At 48.2% G+C, this 25356-nt stretch overlaps 1 protein-coding gene across 1 annotated transcript; it reads right to left on the reverse strand.

The window, feature by feature from the left end:
* Window positions 1-300: 300 nt before the first annotated feature.
* On the reverse strand, window positions 301-24224 carry LBH (LBH regulator of WNT signaling pathway). Its single transcript, XM_036903612.2, has 3 exons — window positions 23961-24224; window positions 21358-21460; window positions 301-2822 (listed from the first exon to the last, which is right to left on the reverse strand). The coding sequence occupies exons 1-3, from the start codon at window positions 23984-23986 to the stop codon at window positions 2634-2636; spliced, it is 318 nt and encodes a 105-aa protein (XP_036759507.1). The 5' UTR covers window positions 23987-24224; the 3' UTR covers window positions 301-2633.
* Window positions 24225-25356: the final 1132 nt, after the last annotated feature.

Genomic DNA, 25356 nt, shown 5'->3' on the forward strand with positions numbered 1-25356 from the left:
GAAACCCAAGTCTCTGGGGGTGGAACCCAGATATTTTTATTTTTGTAAAGCTCTCCTGGTGATTCTCATGGGTATCCAGAATTGAGAACCATTGGCATAGAAGAAAAGGCTGCTTTCATTCAGTTAGTGATAAATCACAGATGGGCTCACTCTATAAGGGCCGGCAGGAGAGATATCTAAGGACCCTGTTAAGGACTTGGGACTCCCCAGCTCAGCCTCTTTCAAGAGTTGCACCTTGGTCCTGTGCTCTCTCCATTCCAATGGAGCAATTAGAAAGAAGGAAAACAGACCAGAGTGGAAAGCATTTTCAAACTTTATTTACAACTGTCACAGTGACAAAAAGTAGTTTGGAAAAAAAAAATGCTAGTTTCTCCCTGAGCCTCAAAAAAGAACAGAAGTTACAGGATGTTCATCTTACAACAGGCATTTTTACTGAAATACTATTTTTTTTTCAATACGATCAGTTAGAAATACACACAAGTTACTTTTAAAAAAAGAAAAGAGGAGGCCAGACAGGAGCTCAGCCACTTGACCAAGGGTGGCTGTGTCCCCCACAGGCTTGCTGCTGAGGGTCCTGACTTCAGCTGTCAGTCCTTGGCCTGCTCAGACTCCAAATGGTCAAACAAAGGGGTCTAGTGGCGAGCAAAACAATAAACCACCCCCATAAACACACATATACACAGAGTAGATTTGTTATGCAGTTTACAAGCACATTCCCATCACATGGCAAGACTAGGACAGAGGATAGAGGGGAGCCGATGAGACAGGGACACAGAAACACGATTTAAAAAGGCAAAACCCCATCCACCAAGGGTTCGGCATGGGATGAGAAATGCTGCTGCGAGGGAAGTGGGGGCAGGAGGACAGGCTGTCCACAGCCAGAGCGGAACCAAAGGGAGGGCGAGACAGGGAAACACCCCGGCTGTGCAGGCTGCAGGCCTCTCCCGCTTCCACAAGGAGCTGGAAGAAGTTATTGCCATCAGTGTGTGTAACACAAGCAGACAACACAGAGGGAGGGAGCAGTGAGCCTTGGCTTCCGAGAACCAAACCCTGCCGATGTGCCCACAGTACACCCTCGTCCTCCCGATCCAATGCTCCCCAGAACCACACACTAACCTTGAGGTATTAAATACAACTCTACATGCAAGTCCCAAACTGGGGTCAACCTGGACTGACTGGAGACCTGAGGGGACATACTGGGTGCCTCAGTTGGCCAAGTTCAGACCCAGGGAGGATCTCGAGCCCCCTTGGTCACACAGTCGTAATTCTGAGATAGGGATGGTTTGAAGAGTCTGTCCTGCAACCTGTGCTCCAGATGGTTCTTAACTATGACAAAAAGCTGCAAGCCCAGGGCTAGCTTTCCCATGTAACTGGGCCCCTGCAGGGGACGGGTGGGAGGTGGGCAGGGATGAGGACCACCATTCATTGCTCCCTCTACATGACAAGGATCCTCCCACCTACACCCAGGAACACCACAGGGAGAAGCAACAGGAATCTCAAGACATCCTGTAGTTTCAAACTTGATCCCCTGGCTGCTACATGAGAGCCTTGTCACCCCCATCCAAGAATTCCCAGGCTTTGCCAGCTCTTGGCATCTGCATTAAAGCTCACCTCCCCAACAAGAAACAGAAAAGGCCTCCTCTGCTCTCCACTGGGCCCCCACCAAAAAAACAGGCCAGGAGCTCACACAGGAGCGGGGGGTGCAGCTGGAGTCTGCAGCAGGAACCACCTCTGCCTGACCGCTGTGGCCAAGGGCTGGGGAGGCTGGCGCGGTGGGGAGGACGGCCAGCCTGGGAGAGCCTGCCCACCTCAGTCCTCCAACAGGGGTGGGAAGTGTTCTGGCTACTCCCAGAAGGGCTTGGGTGCAAAAAGGATCAATCAGGGGAGAGAAGCTCACAGGGCTGCCCCTTTAATCCTCTCCAGATTACAGCGGGTATGTGAGCCTGCTGCAGCCGAGGGGTCATGGAGGAGGAACAGGGAGACCTTTTTCTTTCCCGGGCATCTCTGCCAGCTGGCTTTGCAGGCAACCAGCTCCTACAGCTCCCCTTTCCCGCCTCCCTGTAAGGGACCAACACACCTGAAATAAAAGCAAAGGCTGGCGGTGGGCGAAACTGGAGAGATGAAGACTTTGTTGTCTGATGCCCCAGAAACCAGGGTGAACGCTCACTGGGTAGTTTCTGGCTGCACTTCTCTGCTCAATGTTTACTTGAAAATGTGTATTTTCTCTTTCCTCTCAGGTTTGTTTTCCTGTTCCTTGCTCACTTTGCACACGCCCCACCCCCCACCCCCAGAGCCCACTGGAATCCCACTGCTGCCTCTAGGCTGCTGAGTTCAGATAAGGATCTCAAAGATGTGCGCTTCCCCGCACCCCCCACCCCTGTTCTAAGCAGCTTCCTTTCTCAGAAGGCCTTGCAAATTGTTGCAGAGGGCTCCACTGCCCCACACACTTCAAAGAAAAAAAAAAGAAAAGAAAAGAAAACCAACTCAGTGATTTGCAGGTGCTAAACGGAAGCCATCATTTGACATTTTCAGAACTGCTGTGGCTCACTTGTCTTCCATCACGCCGGGAAAGCACACAGTTCAGGTACAGATAGATGCTCTCTGGTATGAGCCTGGGGGAGCTGGCAAGGATTCTACTGTTCCTTGCTTTCTTTCTCTGTCTCTTCACCGTTGTCCTGCTCGTCCTCCTGGACCAAGAATTCCTCTGGAGGCCACCGGAGCTCCCCGCTCTCTACCTCCCCATCTGTGGGCTCCACCACTATGGAGGGGAGGCGGTCCTTCAGTTTACAGCAGCGTTCAAAGTCTGACGGGTCAGGGAAGATCTGAAACAGAAGGAAAGTGAGCACCTGGTCAAGTACAGATACAAAAAGAGAAATTCCGTGCCTTCACTTCACATACACACGGAGAGCTGAGGACCGGCCTTACGCCAGGGACTGTGCCACGTCCTCAGGATTCTGGGAGGCGCAAGGCAGGAGCCAGAGAACACATGCTGAGGCGACCCGGGAAACCATCCCTCAGTTGACTTTCATCCTGAAGCTGAAAGTTTTCGTGGCAGTGTTGCCAAATTTGTGGTATAGCTCTGTTTGTACATTTTATTTTCAGATAAAAGAATTCAAAGCCGTGTCATCCACGGTAAGTCATGTCCCTCTTTGCAGCATTTTACTCCAGCAGCCCGAAACATACAGCAGGTATGTAACATTAAATGCCTCCCAGGGTACTTGTTGGCATTCGTAGGAGCCAGCTACCAGGTGCTTTATAAGTATGATTTTGAACCAACACAGTTGTGCTGACTATCAGGAGTTGCTAATGCTATCAGCAAGACTCTCAGGCTTGAAGAAGGATGTTGTCCAAACCACACAGCCTGGAATGAGATTCAGACCCAGGCCTGTTCCACTCCCATGCCCAGTACCACCCAGCCCCTCAAACAGATGGGTCCTGATATCACTGCAACTATAAAGTCAAGGCCAAATCAGGGTTAAGAGCATTCACAGGCAAGCAGGGAACAAAATCCCAGGTCCCTTTTCCACAACTCCTAGCTCCTTGATGGTTCTACACCTGGGAGAACCTACTTCTCCTGCCAGAGTCCCATCAAACAGGCTTCTTTTGTTCACGGCTACTGCATGTCCTGCCAGAGCTGGGAGAAACCCCAAACCAAAGCAGTAAAATAGAGGGCCATGAGGAGCTCGGCAGGTTCCCTTTGCACACACTGCCCTGTGACTGCAGCTGACCCAATTCTTTGCTCAGCAGCTTTAGTACTTAATCCGATGGCCTGCCGGCCCCTTGTCATTCGTAGCCCTCAGCGACACACCCACGAGCTGCAGAGAAGAGGCTTGGTCTGGACACTGGGGCTCAGAATCACAGACACCAAGAGCCACATGCATCTTCAGGGTCATCTCTTCCAACCCTCCCATTTCCTGGACAAGAAAACTGAGGCCCAGAGGGGTCAAGAGACTTGCTCAAGGTCTTGCTTGCTAATGGCAAAGCCAACAGGAGTGTGGGTAGAGACACACGTTTGAAGGGAGCCTGGGTAGTGGCTGGCTCAGGTGGAGACAGGCCCGTGGCAGCAGACAGGTGCCCTCTATTCTCAGGAGGTAGAAGAGATGCTCTCGGACAAACTCAGGCCTTCCCACCTTCGGTGGTGCCCAATCTTACTTAACCCCAACACCAAGCAGTGCTGTCCCCGTCAAGTCACTGACCACGAGGCAGGCCATGTGGGGCTTCTGGTAATCACAGGCCTCCACAAAATCTCCCCAATCCCTACAGACAAAAGTGATTATTAACCATTTATCCAATAAAGCCCTATTGCTGGGGATTCAGCCCTGAGCCAGCTGCACAACCAGGCATCATTGAAGACTTAACAGTCTCATAAAAAGTATCATAATGGCAGCTAGGAGGAAAACAAGCCAGGGGAGGGGTTAGACAAGAGGGGGCCAAAAGTGGCATGGGGCAAGATGACCCCACTCAGGGCATTCCCTCCTGATGCTACCACCCCTGCAGTCCCACCCTGGACTGTGTGCCACACACTACAGGCATATGCTGAGCAGGGAGAGGGACCAGTGGCCTATTTGGGCCTCCCCTCACTTCTCCTCATGTGGAGCTGGAGCCCCTCCCTGGGGGAGAGGACACAGGTGCCTTCCAAGCTTGGGCTCTGGTTGTAATGGAGAGAAAGCCCCCCCACGGAGCTGGAAGCATGCTGTGGTTTACAAAGCTCTTTCAGACATCACCTTGTTTGGGCTTCACAAACCCCCAAGCCCAAACCAGAAGCAGTGAGACCCTGGACTCTGAGGGTTGCAGGGGAGCAGCCAGGATTCAAGCTTAGATCTGCTCTTTTCAGCACACATGCCTTTTGAAAAATGAATGGATGCCACTGGGTCAACACCCCAATTTCACAGATAGAAAACTGGCCATAGGAGGGAGGGGGACTCTGGGCTTTAACTGCCCGTTTGTCTACTGGAAGCCCCAGTTCAAGTGCCAGGGTGACAGTCTGAGCTGCCAGGCCGAGACGAGCTTCCCAGTCTGGGCAGTCCTAAACCTTCAGGACTTGAGACGGAGCTATAAAATAAGACAAGGAGATGGACACATGGCCTAGTGCACACTTGGGCCCCCACCTCGGCCCTCTGACCTCAAGCCCAGGACTGTGCCTGCCCTGTGACTCACTGGCTGAGAGAGGTGGCAAGTGGATTCTAATTATGATCACACAAGCCTAGGTGGAGTGAGAGGGCCAAACAGCAGCAAGGCCAGCAGGAGGAGGAGGAGGACAGTAAGGGTGGAGGGCGTGTGATCCCATTTCAAGCTAGGAATGGGTTTTTTAACTAAAATGGGGGGAAGGATGTTACAATGGTGATGACGACAATGATGGGAGATATGGCAGTCACATCTGCTGAGCAGATTCTCAATCATAATAATCCCACAAAGTACGTGGTGGTGGGATTCCTATTTTATAGATGAGGAAATTGAAGCACAGAGATGGCAATCGACTTACTCAAGGTCACACAGTGAGGAAGTGGCTGAACGGGGACCCAACTTCAGACCTACAGGACTTCAAAGGTGGTGTTCATTTGATAACACACTGTAGTTCTCACTATGTCCTTGACATGACTTGTATAATCCCAATCAAGTCCTCCCAACCACCTGTGACTCAGTTTCTCCTTTTGAGAAGTGAAATGACCTTTTCTCACTAGATGGGTACAAGTTCTTGGCAAATACAAAGATGATAAAATGCTTTGAGGACACATGCTGAATTCAAATTGGAATGTCCTTTTTGACGCCATTTCAAGAGGACTACGGTAAGCATTCAATCTCCAACAAGAAGCAGCAATCCTAATGCAGTCATTAAAATAACTCCGAACAATGCCTTTCATACTAGGAGCTGCACAATTAAGTCTTTTAAGTTCTTGGTGGAAGTCTGAGCATTGAAATTCCGATACTGCTCAGTTGCCAGAGAACTTTGGTCCCTGAATTGCTCAAAGCAGGTGCTATTAAAAAAGTTTTTTCTTTTACCAAGTCTGTTAATTGCCTTTTTTAAGATCACTATAATAATCGAACCTTTCCATCAGAGATTTTATTTTATTATCAGATAATACCAATTTATGCCTCTGAAAACTGGAGCTCTCTCCAAAGACAAAAATGCACCCAGAACCAAACAGCTTCTCATTTCCTTACGCACAGACAGAATGCCTTGCAAAGTGTTGTTGAGTGTTTTGCCAGCACAATCTTATCTCCAACAGCTGCTTAAGAGGCTGACCCTAAGGAGGTCAAGATTTTTCCACTAAGTCATGCTTTTTAATCATCTAGGCAGCAGAAAAATGAGAGGTTGCAACTGCAATTTGACAGGGTGGGGAAAGCAGTGGAAAAAAGGACTCAAGTCAGACTTGCCAAGCACATGACAGGTAGGGTTGAGGCGGCCGGCTAGCTTGGCATGCTGTTTGCCTGCAGGAACTGGCAGGGAATAAAGAGCTGTGCTGTTCCAAAAAGAAACTGCTTCTGCTTAAACCTCTTACCCCAAAGTGCCCCTTCCCTCTGGACTGGGGAAAAGCAGAAAAAGAGACAATCTTTTTTCCCTCTGCAGCAAAGGCTCATCCCCAAGTTCAGGAGGGAAGATGGGGAGGCTCTGAGAAGCATTTCCCACCCTCACACTGAAGGCAGGGCAGATCTAGAAGCATCCACCCCCAGCTGTGATTCTCTCAGCCCTGCCACTTCCTCCCCCTGCCAATACCAGGCTCCTTAGCCAGTCTTCTTGCTCGGCGGCCATCTTGCTCACCCATGCCTTGGATACAACTAATAGACACCCAAGTTCCCTCCTCTGCAACTCGAGTGAAGTCTTGAAGCTTACACACACCAAAAGCATCCTGTGTCCTGCATGTCCCACTGTGGAAGAACAGCAAAAATTCAAACTTGGTCATAGTGAGTTTTCTAGGGGACACTTCCTCAGAGGCACTCTTTGCCAGGTGGCCTCAATCCCAACGGGCCATGATGTTTTAGGAATTTAATTGTGTCCACTTGAAAGGTCAAGGGAGCTTTAGGACCTTCTAGAAGGAAAAAATGGTCTATGAAATGTAGTTTGGATGCCAACATATTGGAATTTCTGGCTGTAGAGATCAGAGCTGTACAAAGGAACTTTCTGTGACAGTGGACGTGTTCTCTATCTGTGCTAACAATAGCCACTAGCCACATGTGGCTACTAAGCACTTGAAATGAGGCTAAATGTTAAGTTTTCTTTCATTTTTATTACTGTAAATTTATCTGACATATGTAAATATAAATATAAATTTAAATTGCTGCCTGTGGCTAGTGGCTGCTGCACTGGGTGGTGCAAACATATGTAGTTAAATACAAGGACAATGAAAGCAGGAGAGTCTGGGAAAACTCTCAACATAACCAAACATCTTCATGGACCAATATGGGCAGCCTCAGAGCAGAGAAGTCTGGGGTTGGAGGTGAGCTCCTGAGGAATTCATCAGCAGGCTTTCTGCTTCAGGATAAAAGTTGCTGGTCAGGCAGCTCCCATTTCACCCCTGGAGGGGAGGACCTGAAAGGTAATAGCAGAGCTCTAAAGGCCTGAAATTTGGGGGCTTAGCTATCAACTGTCTGCCTCGAAGCCAGGTGACCTAAACCTGGCTGCCTCGAGTGGGGAGAGGAGAGAGGTGTCTGGCACCTCGGATGGAAAATGTGAGCAATTGTGGAGGGAACAGCATCCCGCAGCATGCGTGCATCTCTCAGCCATCACCCTGGACAAACAACCGGAGCAGGCCACAAAGAGGGTGGGGGGGCTCGGCAAAGGGCAGAGAGATGCTAATGGAGAAATCGGACACCAGCAGGTGGAGGAGATGAAAGGTGGTTAACTGGACACAAAGGGCTAATTACCAGCTCTGCAAGCTGAGACCTTGGGAGCTGCACACTCTCCCTTTGCTGGGGTAGAGCAGAGGAAAGAGACATGCTGGGGGAGGTAGGGCAGAAGACCTGAGATGAATAACCGGCTAGCTCCCCAGGCACCAGGAAAGATCGGCTTCAGTGTACAAAACCACACACTGAGCCTCTCCCTTCTCTGGTTCCAGAGGGGAAAAAAATCAACCTCAAACCTGCCTCAAAAAATTGCTACTTCCACAGGCAAACCAGGAGTCTGTACGAGCTGGCTTTTACCTCGGCCCCATGTCTTATTACCTCACGACCTTGGTGAAGTTATTTTAACTTCTCTGGGCCTCAGTGGTCCTGAGTAAAACGAGGAAGGGATGTCCAGTTTACAGCATTGTTGGAAGGATTGCACGAGGCTGCACATTGAGCACCAGCACAGTATCTGACAGGCTCGAAGATATGGGGGCCCATCCCCCTGCCCTCCTCATCTATAAATTGGGATTAATTGCTAATTCCCATCTTATAGGGCGTTAGAGAGAATCAAATATAGGAATGTACGAACATGTGCTGTAAACTTTAAATTCCTAATGATGATTCTTATTAGTAAAGCTGGGGTCCCCGAGGAATGTTTCAAGTGAGGGACTGGCAAGTCAATACAGTAGCTGAGGCTTGGGGTTGGAGCAAACTGCAGCACTCCTGGGCTTGTGCTCACAACTAGGCCAGGTTCTCTGGAGAAACAGCTGTGACTCTATCACTTCTCTCCCAGTGCCTCTGTTTTCCCAAGGCATGGGACAAGCCAGCTGCAGTGGAGGTCACTGCCTTGTACAGATCCTGGTCTTCCTCTGGAAGGCCCTGCAGGTCTTCCCATTATGCACCTCTCTCCCCACTCTAGCCTACTCCAGGGGCCTGCTGCCTGGGTAAGTCAAACCCTTTCTGCCCTTAGACTTCCCAAAGTCTGAGTTTCTTACTTTCCTGAAGAACAACAATAGATTTGGCCTTGTGTATTTCTTCCTTCCCAGGAGGGGCTGGTTTATAACAATAGGCAGATCTCTACCAGCATCCTGCTCTGCCAAGGTCTGAGTGAATGAGCCGCAGCTAATTCAAGTGAAAAGTACACCCTGCTTTTTGTCCCCTAACAATATATGAAGGCAAGAAATACGTTGTTTGAAATACTTGCCTCCTGCTATTTTATCAGCAGCAGCAGCATTATTATTTGCATTTTACTGACTTTTCAAAGTGAAATATGGCTGGTAAGAACAGAAATAAATATAGCAAAGAGACAGGCAGAGTGGTTGCTGACTGTATTCAGGGAGGGAAGAACATTCTCCATTCGGATGCTAGTCACCTCATTCTCCAACCTTGAGGCTCTCCCCTTGCTCAAATCTCCCATGGACTGGGCTATGGAATATCCATCTTACCCGGTCCTACCCTCTTTGGTGTCTCTAGTCCTAGAGACTTGAGCAGAGATTTAGGGCTTTATAGCAACTGTTGGATCTCCTTCCTTTGGATTAAAGATGCTTAAGCCTCCAGCCTCGAAACTTAAAAGAAAAGGAAATCCTCTGGATAAACACCATCTTTCATAAACATCTCTCAAACACACACCCATCCTGAAGGTCAAGAGTTCCAAATTCCGATTAATTAGCTCTAATTGCCACCGATAACTCTGGGCCCAGTGAGCTGATGGGGCTTTTGGAATGTTAAAGAATACTTTTCAAAGTTGTCCAGGGCAGGAAGAAAAGAATGCACTTATCTGGCATAGATGATTTCAAACACCCACATCTTATCCACTGTATCATCATTGCCCTTTGAAAGAAGACACATCTCCCCGTCACCTCAGGGCCATTGGGGATGACAGATCCCTTTTCCTCCATCCTCCTCTATTTGTGCTACCCAGTGTCCCACGGCCACACCTCCTCTCTCTCAGAAAGCCCAGAATGATATGGCTGACAATTCAACTATTGCCTCACTCTTCATTTTGGAGACAAAAATCTTGAAGTCTTTCCATCCTTGTCTTAAGTTCCCTTCCTAACCCCTACCACGTGGCTTCCAAACCCATCTCTGTGTGGAAATAACTTTCAAATCTCAGGACTTCCTAACAGCCCGGCCCCATGGCCTTTGCTTAGCCTTTAGTCACCACCTCTGCAGCACACTAACAGATTGGTCAGCCTGCTTTGGGCTTCACACTCTCTCCTGATCCTCATCACCCTGGTTAGGTTCACCTGCCCTGTCTAACCTCATCTTCCCTGTGACTTCCCCGGACTAGGTGTCATCCAAGGCTTTTCTCCAGACTCAAACAGCTTCCTGGCTTCACCTGTCCATGATAAGCAGATGATTACTCAATCTACAAGCTGTACGTCCACCTTCCCACCATCCATGAAATGTCTCTCCCCTTGGATGACATCCATCACCTCCAACTCAGCTAGCCCCAAAGTGGGGTCATTGGCTAATTTATCTTTTTTAAGTTAAAAACATTTTTTTCCTCCCAAAGAGGAAAACTTGCTTGATGTGTAGGGTAGGTCCTGTAAAAGAAGTCTAGAGATTTTAGATGATCAGCGCTGCATCCAAACTGATATTAAAATCCTGAAGCAAACAAGCCTATATTCCTAGAGGTCCACTCATCTTACTGAGGCCATCTACACTAACAAGGAGGTGCCTGTCCTGCTGTCCTCTGATCAGACATATTCTGTTCAATCTAGAGCAGCAGTTCTCAAAGCTCAAATCCCAAGGTCCTTCCATGGAGGAAGTGTCCTTGAAGTCAGAATATTTTCTTAATAATACTAAAATGTTATTTGCCTTTTTCCCCTGGGTTGACACTTATACTAATGGCATAAAAAGCAATGGATGAAATTCTTGCTGGCACCTTAGCAAGATTTAATAAATACAGTGCCAACAAAATGTGCTTGTAGTTATTATATTTTTACAGTCACAATTTAAAAAAACTTAATTGTCTTTGATGAAGTAGTAAACTTAATTTTCATTAAATATTAACTCTTAGTGCATGTTGTTTAAATATTCTGTGTAATGAAGCATATAGCACTTCTGTTGTATATCAAAACCCAATGGTTGTCTTGACGAAAAGCACTTGTATGATTGAGTTGCCAGCAGCTGAACTAGCCACTTGTCCACTGAACACCAATTTTACTTGAAAGAATGACTGCCCAACAAACCACGGTTATTCCAACTTGGGTGCCTTGTGGACATGTTCTTAAAAGTATACAAAATGGGCCTGTCACTTTAAGGAAAATGACTGATAGTATTTGTTACCAGTGATAAAAATCAAACGCTCAAGCAAAACTTTGAATTTTGGATAAACTGTATCAGCCATCATAAGCTTGACAGCTTCCTAATATTTGAAGACATTCTGATGAGATTGGAAGAAATATTAACAAATGTGATTTTTTTTTGCTGGTATATGAAATGTGTCAACATTTGGAAGAGCTGCATAACTCAGTGAACCTATATTTTCCAAATGATCAATGCACCACATTACAAAGCAAGCAGTGGGTAAAAGATTCATTCAAAGTGCGAGATAGACTAATGGATTTTAACATAAGAGTACAGTAAGTTTATTGATAAGGTTTCAGATTCCACATTGCTGCTGACCTTTATGAAACTACCATTTGTTGAGTTTTGATGAAATAGCAAAGAAAATATCTGAAAAGACTATTAAAATACTTCTTCCTCTTCTAACCACATATCTGCATAGGCCAGATTTCCTTCATTTTCTTCAACCTATACATATCACAACAAAAATTGAATGCAGAAACAGGAGAGTTTAGCCATCTTCTATTAAACCAGGTATTAAATAGGTTTGCAAAAATGTAAAGCAATGCCTTTCTTCCCATTAAATGTTGTTTTGTTAAAATCTGTTATTTAAATTAACATGTAATGGTTTTATTGTTATTTTAAAGGAATAATAAAATAAACTGTCTTAGTATCAAAAGGTAAACCATATCTCTGCAATAAAAAGATGGATGTTTTATGTATGTGTATATATATATATATATATATATACACATAACACATATATATATACATATACATTGACATTCAATGTTTTTATTTTCTGTGACCTAAAGGCTTGTTAAAAGAAAAAAAGCATTTCTGTTTAGGCTTATTGCAGCTATTAGTATGTAACTAATCAATAAGCATACCACAAATAATTATTAGACACAAAGGTAATTTTAAAAATCGGTTTCTTAATGTGATAGCTAGGTGGGATTTATGGAGCTTCCCAGACAGTAACATTTTGAAAGGTCCATTTGTCTGATGCCCCTAAAGTCTCTCTACCCAGGAAAAGGTACCTTAAAAGATTCAGGAAGGCAAGAGACAGGTCCTTTCTCTTACTAAGGGTGAGGAGGTCAGTCTTGACAGGAAAGGTAGGAAAAGAAAACTGATGAAGCTGGTCTGCAGGAAATGCAATTTTAGAAAAGCAACAGAAGGAAGCTGAAGATGTGGAAATTGATTTCCCGAAAATGTTCACTGCTGTCATATCCCTTGGAAAATTTCTGTGAACCCCCGGGGCAGCTGTCCTCCGGTTTTAACACTTTGTTAGAATGTGAAGTTGTATACACACAGAACATGACATAGAACATTACGAAGAAGTAATTTGGCATGCAGATCTCCACCGTTAGGGTTTCAAGGAAAAGAGGCAGGAAGCTCCCTGATGCTTCAACTGCCCTGTCCAAGGGAGTACATGCCCAGAGAGACAGAGAAATCATAATTTAGCATTAGCTGATCTCTAAGAAGGCTTCCATCCAAGAGGGCACATTCAGCTCTTGAAGGAAAGGATTCCTTCATGGTGACAACACTGATGGCAGCCTCAGGAAGTCGGACACCACCACCGTTATTATTCCTTCGTGTGCACATATACACTATTTTCACTACATTTTTTCTTTACTTATTTGTTTAAAAATATTTTTTTAAAAAACCTATCAGTACATGAATGGAAAATTAGTATTACTTGTCACAGGTAGTAGCCATAAAAATACACTAACATTTTTAAAGTTTGTGTAATACCTAAATTAACTTGGTAAACCACCAGGAGTGGGTGGACCCTACTAGGCCATTTACTACGGTAAAGAACCTGGAGGCTTGCACAGTTGCTGGGGGGAAGGCCCCTGAGCACTGGGCCCAAGGCTTCCATTGTCCTCAGGTCTATTTCCAAAAGCCCAGTCCATCCTTGATTCCAGGAAAGCAACATCTCTACACCATGACCATTCCATGGTCCAGACCTGGAATGCCAGGAAAAGTAAGAAGGCTCAGGGAACTAAATGTGCATCTGTTCAATCTTGATGGGTTTCCAGGCCGAGGTGACTTCACTGGTCTTCCTCAAGTTCACATGGTGCTCCAATGTCATTAGGAAAATAAAGGAGACCAGTATGGTAACTGCTTACCATATACATTTACAAACCAAAGCATGTCAACATACCTACTATGGGACAAGAACATGATTACCAGCTATTTTGCATGCTGGCTACATATTACCTAAACATCATCAATTGTTATCGTCTATGTGCAACATCCCTTAAACACTTTAAAATAACCAACACCTTTCTGACTCTATCCATAAAGCAACTTCATTATCTTATCTCTATAGATTTTATACCCTGTGCTTCTATTTGCCAGAGCTTTCAATCTGGAAGCTATATTTTGATAAATTCTTTTACTTGTTTTCTGTTTTTAAGGTAATATATAATCAAGAGGCTTAATGACATTGAATCTCTTTGAATCAGTAATTCTACTTCCAGGAATTTATTCTAAGCAAACAAATCAGACCTGTGCCAAGACTTATGTAAAATGATGTTTACAGCAGTGTTCTTTATAAGAAATATACCAGAACCTAGATATTCAGCAATATGAAGTGGTACATAACAACATGACATGCCATTTCACAAAGGAAACCAAATGACAGGAACATAGTCACAATATTATAGTAAATGAAAGAAAGATTCACTATAGCATATACAGTATTATCTCAATTTTAAAAAATTTAACTACATAGGAAAATACTGGAAGTAAACATACCAAAATGTTTCAGTGATAGGAATATGGGTGTTTTCCTCTTTCTACTTTCTCTCTATATTTTCCTAAATTTCTTAAAGGAATAAGTCCTACTTTTATAATTATAACCAACACACACACTCACACACACACACACACACTTACACCTTTTGACACAGAAATTCTACTCCTATGACTCTAGGAAATAGTATAAACTATGGACCAAGATTTATATATTAAAAAACATATAAACTATTGTATATAATTATATATAAATATTATGTATGAGAGAAAATAAAATCTAAAAACATCAACAATTGGAGAATGGTGAAAACAATCATGTAACTTTATGATATTGGGCAGCTATTAAACATGCTGGTTCTGAAGCCTTTTCAAGATAAGTTGTAAAGATTATGATACTGATGACTTACATACTGTTAAGCAAAGAGGCAGAACACTCCTCTGTGTGATCTTGGCCACATAAAAATACAAGTGTTATTGGAAAAGTAGGAAAAAGATGCTAAAATGTTAACAGATGTGATTAATGAATGGTGAGATTATGGTGGATGGAAAAGAGTCTAAAGAAGAAAACAAAAGTTCTATAATGTGTTACTTTTAAAACTTGAAAAGTAAGTATAAGAATAATGAAATACAATAAAGATCAGAGAAGAAATAAATAAAATTGAGAAGAATAAAACAATAGAAAAAATAATAATAATAAAATACACACTTTGTCAAGGACAATATGAAATTACTGAAAAGGGGAGAGAAGAAAAGAAAATTTTTTGATAATTGTAACACTCTCATCTAAAACAACCACTATGAACATTCTACCGTCTGCCCTTTTGGTCATGAGTGACTGTGTGAGTGTAGGTGTGTGTGAGTTCACGTGAGGGCCATGGGTGCAGTGAGAGGGTGTGTGCATGTGTCTGAGGGTGTGGGTGGAAGTGTTTGTATGTGCCGGTCTGGGTGAGTGTGTAAGTGTATGGGTGTGTGTCAGCATGTGAGTCTGTGTCTGCAGGGATCGGTGGCTGAGCTCAGGGCTGCCTACACACCTCGGGCCAGTGGTCACCTACTGACTTAGAGCTATACACGGGGCTGTGTCTGGAGCAAATGTTTAGGAATTTGGGAAAGCCAAGGATGCTGCTCAAATCTAGGGTAACAAGTGTTTCAAACTCTACAAAGTAAAGCAGAAGGTAAATTCAAGGTTTACTATTAATTCTATCTAGGAACCGCCTTTGGGTTCACAGTAGAAGAAAATCAGACCCAGTGAGCACCTGCCTCCAGACTGAGGTCTGTGAATGCCCTCCTTGCTCAGGCCGATTTTACCTTTAGCAAGAGGTCCAGAGAGACGCCTTTCTTCCCAGTGGTTCCAGTAAAATTCCCGATCGAGAAGCAAGTATTAAAGCTGCTTCAGCTAAATGCTTGGGTGCCTCTTCAACACGGTTTATCTGGAGCTTCTGACAGTGCAAGGCAATTCATTCTAGTGCAGAGCGGGCTGTGGGAGCTCCCAAACTTCCCCTGAGGTCAAAACACTAGCTGGACAAGTCTGGAGAAACTTTCCGCAAATTTTACATTTTTTCTAAGACAAGTCTGTGCCTTAGGGTTCCTCCCTTTCTGAGGAGTGAAGCAGCAGACAAAGGATTTGATTTGCTGAGCGGGGGTCCTCTGAGGCGGCCTTGGGGACAACGGAAGGGCAGGTGACACGGGGAGAGGCACCCCTGCCCTCAGAGGTGGCACAGCAGCTACAAGGCTGGGAAGGAGTGAAGCCCCGGCACCTCCGAGCCCCATGTGAACAAAGGCCTGTCTTCATATCCTCCGAGGATTATTTCAGGACTCGGGCTTGAAAGATCATTTCAGGACATTCACCATTCACTAGACACCCAGGAATAGCTCTTGGCTCCAGTCACAAGATTCGCCACCCAAACTCACCCCTTTCCCTAATGGTACAATCCTCCTTTCTATCCAACTTGGGAGACAGGGTCACATAGAGAAGATGCTGATTCCATAAAAATCTATTTCATGGGATGGCCAAGGTAGAGGGACAATTCTCAGTGCAGAAGAGGGACAGAGGAAGGGTCCCATCAATCATTCAGCACTCATTAAGCAACTATTTGTAGGACACTGTGCCCAGCATCGTAGGAACAAAGAGCAGTCTAAGACACAGCCCCTGCTCTGGAGAGTGACGAACATACCACCACGCAGAGGCGTCGGCCTCACACAGGCCCTTGGAGAGAAGGCCGGGTCGTTCGGTTCTCGTGTGCAGCATGCTGGCTAGGAAGGTGAAGAGAGCTTGTTCTCTCCCTGGCCGAGCTACAGACTCACTGTTGTGACCACACTGTGTGTGTTGGGGGCTGGGGAGGTTCCCCATGGGAGTAATTCCAGCCCTCTGCAGGCCCTAACCCAGGGGCATTCCAAAACACTGAGCACGATGTCTACGGGCTTTGGGCACAGGAAGGAAGGTGCTGGGTTGTTCATACAAAGTAGATTTGATCTGAACAAAGTGGGCATTGGCTCAAAAAGAGGCAGTATGTGTGGCCACAGGGCCAGCACCACTCAAAGAAATGACTCCTTGTGCTTCTGAGCCATGTGGCCCTAACTGCTTATTTTGCACCATATTATTATGATTTATGCCAAGGAGTGAGTGGGGTGGGAGTGTAGGGATAGGAGAGAGAAAACTTGCTGTGATTCCAGTAACATGTGTCCATGGCTGGACATCTCCTGCCAAGTGCTTTGGAATTTCAGCTTTATGTCCCTCCAGGGACAACTGAGGCTTTTTAAGTCTGATGTTGTGAAAGATGATTTCCTGGTGACCATGTGAGGATTTTCATGCAGCCGCTCTGCAGGGCCTCCAAAACTCTTAAGAACATAACATGTAAGGACCACAGCTGGTGGTGACCAAGGAGACAGGGGTGCAAGAGACTAAGGTAGTTGGTGAGTTCTGCCCAAAATGGCCTTGTGAGCAGAGGCTGGTGGGAGATGGAGGACGGGACACAGAGCAGGAACCTCTCTGGGGGCTTAACCTGGGGAGGAAGCTCAACCTGTCACTTTGGGTGGGAACAGCTCAGGAGAGCCAGGCTCTTCATAAAGAAAGGTTCAGCGCAGATGTGAAGGCAGAGAAAGCATTTCTGAACTCCGCTTGACTTAAGTGATGAAACCAAGCCCCTTCTTTGAGAGAGGAGTTGCTGCTCCTGATAAAGAGTAGATCAGGGAGGAGGGAGTCAGCTATCGGTGGGCCTTACAGAAAGAAGAGGCTGAGAGATCCCTCCCAGGGAAAGGCCAGCTCTCAGCCCAGAGTGCCTTAGATTTGTCCTTAATGCAGAGCTAAACCCCAGGCTATTGGCCTGCAAGAGGCAAACGACAGGGCTGTGGCACGAGGTTAGCCCACCGCTCCTGGTCCTCCCTCCCATGCATTACACCAGGAGAGCCCTCCCTCCGGTCTTAGGAAATGAACGGAAGATACAGGGAACTCTCGGCTGTGTGGACCAAAGGTTAGGCAGAAGCATAGAGCAGGTGGCGGAGGCTCGTGAAGAGCTGGCTCCCTCTGGTTTACAGTGCATCCTCTCTGGCTTCCCTGAGAAGGAGAGCCCGCTGCATGCCTAACCAGTGGGTGGATGTCAGATGGTGGGATACGTGACCAGGAAGAGCAGCAGAAGGAAAACAACACATGGCCAGTAAGGACGTGTGTGCTGATCACAGAGGAATTTAAAGACATAGAGAAGAAAAAAGCTATCAAATACTTTAGGAGGGGCACTTTTAAATGAAAACCAAGGAGCCATATTTTTATCTAGAACTTAGCAGCATCAGTGTCCACAGGCAAACACTCAAGGACCCTTCCCTGCACAGAGCCGGGGCTGATTCAGACGCCGCAGGAAAGGAGACCTGTTAGAGAGGCATTCTAAAATGCAATATTCTTGGTGCTCCTGCAGCTGGGGGAGGGCCCTGCAAGGCAGCCACTGACCTGCTTCCTTGAATTAAGGAAAGTAAGAAGGTGGAGGCCACATCTCTGTCCTGTGGGTGGGCTGGAGAACAGGAGACCCACAGATGCAGTGCGGGGAGCGAGCCGCAGACGTCAGGGACATTAATGTACTCAGAGAGACCCTCCCACTCAGCTCCGGTGAGCTGGCTGCCACCCACAGCTTGCTCAAGTGTACTCAGACTTTCTAGTAACCGTTTACTCACCCACCTGGCAGGGTGTCATAATTCATGCCAAGTGAGTATGCAGACATGGATTTCATGCTTTGAACTGACTCTCTAAATAAGTGTTAAGACAAAACAAAGCTCAGGCTCTGTTGCTTTTAATACATGCTCACAAAATGGTGCTAACTTCAAAGTACAAGACGTAGGCCTTCCCTGTATCTTTCAGGGGATAAAAAGGCTTCTATCTGAAGCCTTGATAGGCACGAGCTGAGGCAGCCCCTTAAAAATCCTGAGGCAGAAGTGAAGGTGGCCCGCTTTAGAATCAGGAGACTCAATGTCACTGAAACCACCACCATCCTCTTAGCACCCGCTCTGGGAAGGCCCTGAGCCAGCAGGCACCCTGGCCTGAGGAGTGCTGTGGAAGAGGTGACGGCTGGTGGGAAAGAGGGAAATAAGTCATCCTCTGCCCTCAGAGATGTGGGCAAGGAGGTGATAAGGTGGAACCTGTGTCCTCAAAGCTCAGAGCAGCCCCGATTCGAACCACAGATGCCACAGGTGTTAAAAGAAAGAGGTCACATCTGGGACAGAAATCAGGAGAGCTTCATTCTGTGTATGCCTGGAAGGTGGGGAATGACTGACAAAGTCCAGTGTGCCTATTTATTTTATGACCTTGTTTCAAGGTTAAATCACAAGCCTGAGATTCTATTTCATCTGCCAAGTCAGGATTGATGTCTCCTTCCCACTTTCAGTTCCTTGGAAAAGCAGGTCTCAGTAAAAGCCATGTGCTATTATTACCCTTAGGAAGGGTGCCAAGAACAGAGTTTCGAGATTTCCCGGTCCCAGATCTGAGCCCAGCCTGAGCATGCACGGCAGATGGGCTCCAGCCAGGGGCAGTCCTAGCCAATCCCCAGAGCTCTGGTGGGAACATGTTTAATTGGATGGCACTAGCTCTGAGTGGACCCAGAGAATATCAGTCATATGACAATTGTCAGATCGGCTCACTGCAGAGCCCTGCACCTGGCATAAACAGGGGTGAGCCAAGGGGGTGTCTGAACGTGCAGCAAAATTAGATTAGAGATGGAGGCACCCTCTCAAGTTCTAATTCTCTTTCAAGGCCCAGCCTCAGTCTGACCTTCTTCCAAGGCTTCTCATTGCCACCAGACCTGGATTGATGGTGGCTTTCTCATGGCTCCTGCATGCCAGTTGTTAGGTACATCCTGGCTTCCCACGGGAGCCCTGGACCGTCTGGGCAGCACCCCGCTCAGCATGCTGCACACAGCAAGTGCCCACTAAATGTTGCTTGGTTAAACACTACACCCTCTCCCCTCTTTCTTCATCAGGCAACCAGAATAGCTTCCTGAAATCTTGTGACAGAGTGCTCTAAAGTTCCAGGTAAAGTATTTTGGGTTTGGGCAGTAGGTAGCCCCTACCCAGTGGGCAGGGACAGATTCCCTGAGGGGCTGTGAGAGCTGGGTCCTTGGGCTAGCACCCCAGTGGAAAGTTTGAAGGCCATTTTCTCAGACAGGACTGTGACATGACAAGAGCCCAGAGGCAACTGTATTTTCCTCCTGCCATGGAAGCCCCAGCTCAGCCTTCCTCACCCACGCAGGCAGCCTATTCCCCCACATTCACTTGCTGTGACCCTCAGATCCAGCAAAATGGCCTGGAGGTTTAGAAAACTGTCTTGCAGGACCTGGCCCTTTATCCTGGGACATGCTCAAAGGGAGAATACTAAAAGCACACCTAGACATGCAGAGGACTGAGTTTGGAAAGGTGCTGTGATGGAAATCTAAAACTCAGAACTGAAAGAAAATCTCACCTGTAACCACAAAAAGATTCAGTCTGATTCAGTGGCTTGGAAACTGGAATCCAAAAACACCCCAGCTCGGGGGCTAGGGAACTTCTAACCTCCCACAGGCCGTCTCTATGAGACCCACTCTGGGGGTGGAGGGCATAAAACCAACCAGGAAAGGGTCTCCCCTTTCTCCCTACACCCCGCCAGACCACTCAAATCCTTCTTTCCAGCCAGCAAAACAGGCTTGGCCATGTGCATATGAAACAAAGGAGCCTTCTGGAACCTCCCAAGCAAGTCAGAGGTGACTCTGCTGTCACCTGCCAAGTTACCTTACCCAACCTTAGCTTTCACTTCAGCTCTCTTTGATCACCCTCTGTCCATCACACCCACCTGGCTTTCTATTTACTTCTTCCTTCATAAAACAAAGGCCCCTGGAACAGGTCTAAGGAATTACTAGCTACGGCAAGTCTAGATTCTAGTCAAGAACCAGCCCAAGGTACAGCTACATGATGCCCCAGAAGAGCAAGGCTTTGGAGTTTGAGACCCCAGCCATATACTCTGTCTGAGCTGTTTCCTCATGTGTGAAACAGAGTGAGAACTCCCACCTCAGAGCTGTGGTCAAGAGTGAAAGGGCAACATCTGGAAAGTGCATAGCTCCTGTGGGCATTCAGTTAATATCTGCTAAATAGGCCCATCACACCCATTCATCTCCATAGCCAGCCACCCGACACAATTTCTCTAGCTCTAAGGTCTTCCCTTAAAAACAGACTCCTTCCTCCCCTAAATGTAATAGCCTAGGGACTCTCTTTGGAAATCTGAACAGTTCACTGCTCTGGAGGTATCTAAAAATGCTCTGTAACCGGTCAGGAGTAATGGAAAAGTACATGGCCAGCCAGGAAGAACATTGTACTAAGAATCTGAAGGTATTGCTTAGGCCACTTTTTGTGGTTCTTATATATTTTGGATCCACCACACAATCTCTAAGCTAGATTCCAGCAATCACATCCTGAGAAAGCTTTGGGGAAAGGGCTCCCCAATTCTAAGTAGGCCGAACATTAATTCTGTTAGAATCAGTTGGTCAACCATCAGCCTGAGGAAGAAGGTGGCACCTGACCCAGCTATTCGCCCAGCAGACCATCCTTTTCCATAAGCCACCCCTCACAGCAATGTTTCCACTGCCCAAAGAATGGCTGGGGATGGAAATTCTGGTCTGAACTGACTGCACCTATCAAAAATCACTTCCCCCTTTGCCAGCATGAATGGGAGAGTCTGCAGCAGCTAGGATGACTAATTAATATATCGACTCACACTTACTAAACCCTTACTGTGTCCCAGGTGCTGTGAATGCCTTTTACACATCATCTTATGTTGAATCTTCACCACAACTCTCTGAGGTAAGGACTATTGTTGCCCCATTTTACAGACAAAGAAACTGAGGCTTACTGGCATTAGGGGGCTTTTCCAAGGTCATATAGCTCTTTACACTTGGATGCAAAACAGACTGCCTCCAGCCCCAGCAAAAGCCCCCAGGTTCTACAGAAACAGAAGGAATCTAGTACTGAACTCACCTGATAGGAAAGTCCATCCTTTCGGGGATTGAGGCCAATCTCCTCCATGGATGGGGTGTTCATCATCACCTCAGTCATCTCGGCCGATCTCAGATAGTCAGGGCTGCCAAGAAACCCAGACCAAAAGTCAACAAACATGCACTTTCACATTCCTACACTCGGTGCATTCTGCTGTTAGATCAGGGGACTGTCTGGAGGCAGGATGAAAGGCGGTCAAAACAGAACTCAGAAAAACAAGCTCACACCCTGAGGAAGCACCTTATATGCCCAGTGCATCAGAGCTCTCGGCCTTCACCAATGATGCCCACCTGAAAACCTCTCTGGAAAACTCCCTTTCTCCCTTCTTCTCCTGTACAAGTCCCCATTGGCAAGAAGCAACTCTGGATTTTCTTGTAAGTGACAGAAGTAGGAAAATTCAAAACAGGAGGTACCTGAGTCCATCTGTCTATATCAAAAACAATTCATCCCATCTCTAGAGGAAGTGCATATTGTTATTACATCCAACAGGTCAACCTCAGGGAAACCAAGTCCAATAACACTACCTTCCTAAATTTCTCTCTGTGTCTCTGGTATTCCTTTTTGCAAATGTCTCACATAAAACCCCAAGGGGTCAGCTTTCTGCAAGCTACACATCTGCCATCCAACCCCTTTTCTAGCCCAGCCACAGCAGCTGCAAGCTCACAGCTTGAAAACCATCCCCGGTATTAAAAACCTTAAGGATGCCTGGACTCTGAGTGAGAAGGAAATTTCCAGAGGGACCAAGCTGGCCCACCAATGGCTGACATGTGAACGTGCTTTGTACTCTGTAAGCACTATACAAACGTTCCGTTATCCTCACAGAAGCCACGGGCACCTACCGGGTCTGGAATGTATAATGCCAAGTGGTACATACCAAAGTCAATGTACTCACTACGCAACACCCAATATTTTCACCATTATACCGTTATCCGTGGTTTAAAAAGGTGAAGTAAGCTTTAGGAAAACAGGGGTACCAAATTCTTCTTCATTTTATTGTTATTACCTAGAGAAGAAATAGCACTGGATTTGGAAACAGAAGCAAAAGTTTCCAGTCCCAGCACTGCCACACTCAAGTACTGTGTGATCTTGGAAAAGTCATGTAACCTCTCTGGGCCACGAGTGCTCTCTTTGTCATCATGACGCTAATAATGCATATCTCACAGTTATGCTAAAGAGCTCATCTCTGGCCACACACACACAAAAGCATTGCAGACTATGAAGTGCTAATCAATTATTAAATAGTCCCAAATTATTTTATTTCCCTTAATTTCTTAGGGGATAATAACCTAGATGGGCCCTAATCTCGTTCAAGTTTTGGGCGGCCAGGGACACAAAGCCTCCAATAGCCTTCAAGGCCATACCGTATGGCACCTGGCTGCTCACACACCACGGAGGTGGGAGGGAAAGGCGCGCATAAGGAGGGGGCTATGCAAGCCTGGGGGTGGGGGTGAGTGGATTTTTAGTTTGTTTTGAGAGTTCATCTCTAAACAGAGTCGGGATCAGGGAGGGGAGACTGAGAGAAGATATGCTAAGCTTCCAGGCAAGTTTAGGTTCCAGAGCCAGGACGTCTAGGCAGCTTCTTCTCAGGTCCTTGGAAGGCGGCTGCCCACCGCGGAGAAACGGCCCCCAAGAGCGCCCACAGGTCTCTCCAGGCTCTTCGCCTGGGGTAGGGGCGCTGGCTCCTCGCTCGGGGCTGTGGCGCCGGCCGGAAAAGTTGAACCGAGAAGCATGAACTTTCCGGTTCCTGGGCTGAACAGAACCGCACTGAGCTAAAGCCTGGCGGGGCCCGGCTTCCCCGCGCCCGCACCTGAGAACGCGCTGCTGGGCCGCCAGCGCTCGCCCCCGGCCGCTCCTCCTCTTCCCCGGCGCAGAAAGGAAGCTGCAGCCGGCGCGCAAGTCCAAGTGGCCTGCCGCGGCCTCTCTCTGCCTTGAGCTCGGCGCCCGCGGCGCATCCCTCCCGCCCCGACTTCCAGCGGGCCCGGAGAGGGCAGCTCCTCCCCCGGTGCCCCTACAAGGGCGCGTCGGGTTTTAGGGGGCTGCGGAGAGGAATGTGATCCGGAGGGTGCAGCGCATACTTCTGCCGCTGCTTGTGGCTTTAGTCGGGTTTCTCGTGGGGAGAGCGTTTTCCCCACCCCGCGGAGCTCTGCAAAAGCCGCCGCTGCATCAGCTCAACCCCCTGCCGCCCGCCTCGACGCCGAGACTTGCAAGCAAACAAAAAGAAAAATGGGAGGGGCCCGGGGAGCGCTGGAGCCCCCTGCGCCAGGCAGGGCGCGCGCCTCCTGCAGCCCTCCGCAGTGGGGATTTCATGAGCGGGGTTCCAGCTGGATCCCTGCTTCTCCCCTCATCTCCCCACCGCCACATACACACCCTCCCAGCCGTCACTTAGGTGAGGGCTTCGAGTTCACTTCCTTTGTCTGGATATTCTCAGCACCGCCGCCCCCCACCCCCACCTTTGCAACCTTGACGTTGACTCCTGCACGGGCTTGGGCGGCGGGTCCGCGCGGGCGCCCGCGCCGCCTACTGCCCTCGCACCCGAGCCGCCACGGCCTCGAGACGGATGCCCTCCGAGGGCACAAGATACTCACCAGTGAATGGGGAAATACACAGACATGAAGTCCTAGGGGAGGCTGACCCACGCCCTTGTGATTTAAAAACGGTCACTGCGTCCCGAGTAAGGATGTCACGGGCGCAGACAGGCGCCGCAGGCAGGGAGGCAGGCGGCCGAGCGCGGGCACGGGCGTTCTCCGGTCCGCCTTCCGGAGACAGCCCCACTGCCAGCTGCGTCGGCAGAACTGACGGAGCCCTCGGTGCTCCACCGAGCTCGCGGCCCCACAAAGAACCCGGGAAGCGGTATTTATAGGGGCGGAGGCGGGGCTCGGCCCCAGGAGGCTCCGCCCTCTCTCGCCCACTCCTGGAATAACGTCACCAAAATCATGAATGGTTTCAGCGCTCTTCTCTCCTGCAGGCGGCTGCTCGGGGGCGAGCTCGGCGCAGCTCCCCGAAGGCAGTGGTTTGCTGCGGCTTCTAGTCCTGCTCCCACCCCTACTCACACGCGCAAAGGCGCGGGGACACACGCGCGCGCACACACGCACGCACCGGGGCTGGAGTTCAATGTCAACGCCGCTTTCTGCTTATAAATCAGCCAGCGCCGGCGCCCCCCTTCTTGAACACAGCCCCGGGAACTCGCGGGCGGAGGACGATGGGCATGAGGAGGACGCTGAACCCTCTCCGGACGTGACCGCTTGGCGGCCGCTTTGCTGCGGGGAAGGCGCCATCCTTCACCTCGCAGCCTGGCGCCCGTGCCCTCCTTTGCTCCCACTCGCGGTCTCCAGTCCACATCTCTGGACCCCTCTTCAGCGTTCACCCCGCCAACTAGGCCTCTCCCTGGTATTCTCGCCTGCAGCACCCTGATCGCCACGCCTCAGGCGCGTCCCTTCTATCCCCAGCAAGCTGACTGGAAAGAGAGCATCCCTGAAAAAAGAGGCGGTGGGAAGGTGGGAAAGGCTTAAGAGATGGGCGGACCGAGTGCGGGGGTCCCGTTAGCTTGCAAGTGACTGGTCTGCAGCCCTGGGATCCGTGGAGGGCTTTATTTGTGTGAGAAAGGATGTGGTGTCGTAGGGTTTTTCCACAGGACACATACACACACCGCCGGCAGTGCAGACAAGGGGTGCCGGTAGTACTGCAAAAGCACACAGCCCCAGCCTTGGGTCCCAAGTCTGCTCCAAGAAGGGCTTCCGGAGAACCCCTCCTTCCCTGCCCAGGAATGGCAGCCCTTGGGGTCTGTCCAGGCGGTCAGTCTGTGCACTCCCCAGAGCCGGGATGGGAGTCTGCCCCTCTGGCTGGAGCCCATTGCTTCACACCTCTGCTTCAAAAGCTCCTGCAGAACAGCTTTATAACCCTGACCTACAAGTTTACTGAGGACAGAGGAAGTTGTGGGGGTTGGGGGAAAGCTATCCACAACTTGGCAAAATTAAATGTACT

Source organism: Manis pentadactyla, chromosome 2 (genome assembly GCF_030020395.1).
Source record: "Manis pentadactyla isolate mManPen7 chromosome 2, mManPen7.hap1, whole genome shotgun sequence".
NCBI classification, from domain to species: Eukaryota; Metazoa; Chordata; class Mammalia; order Pholidota; family Manidae; genus Manis; species Manis pentadactyla.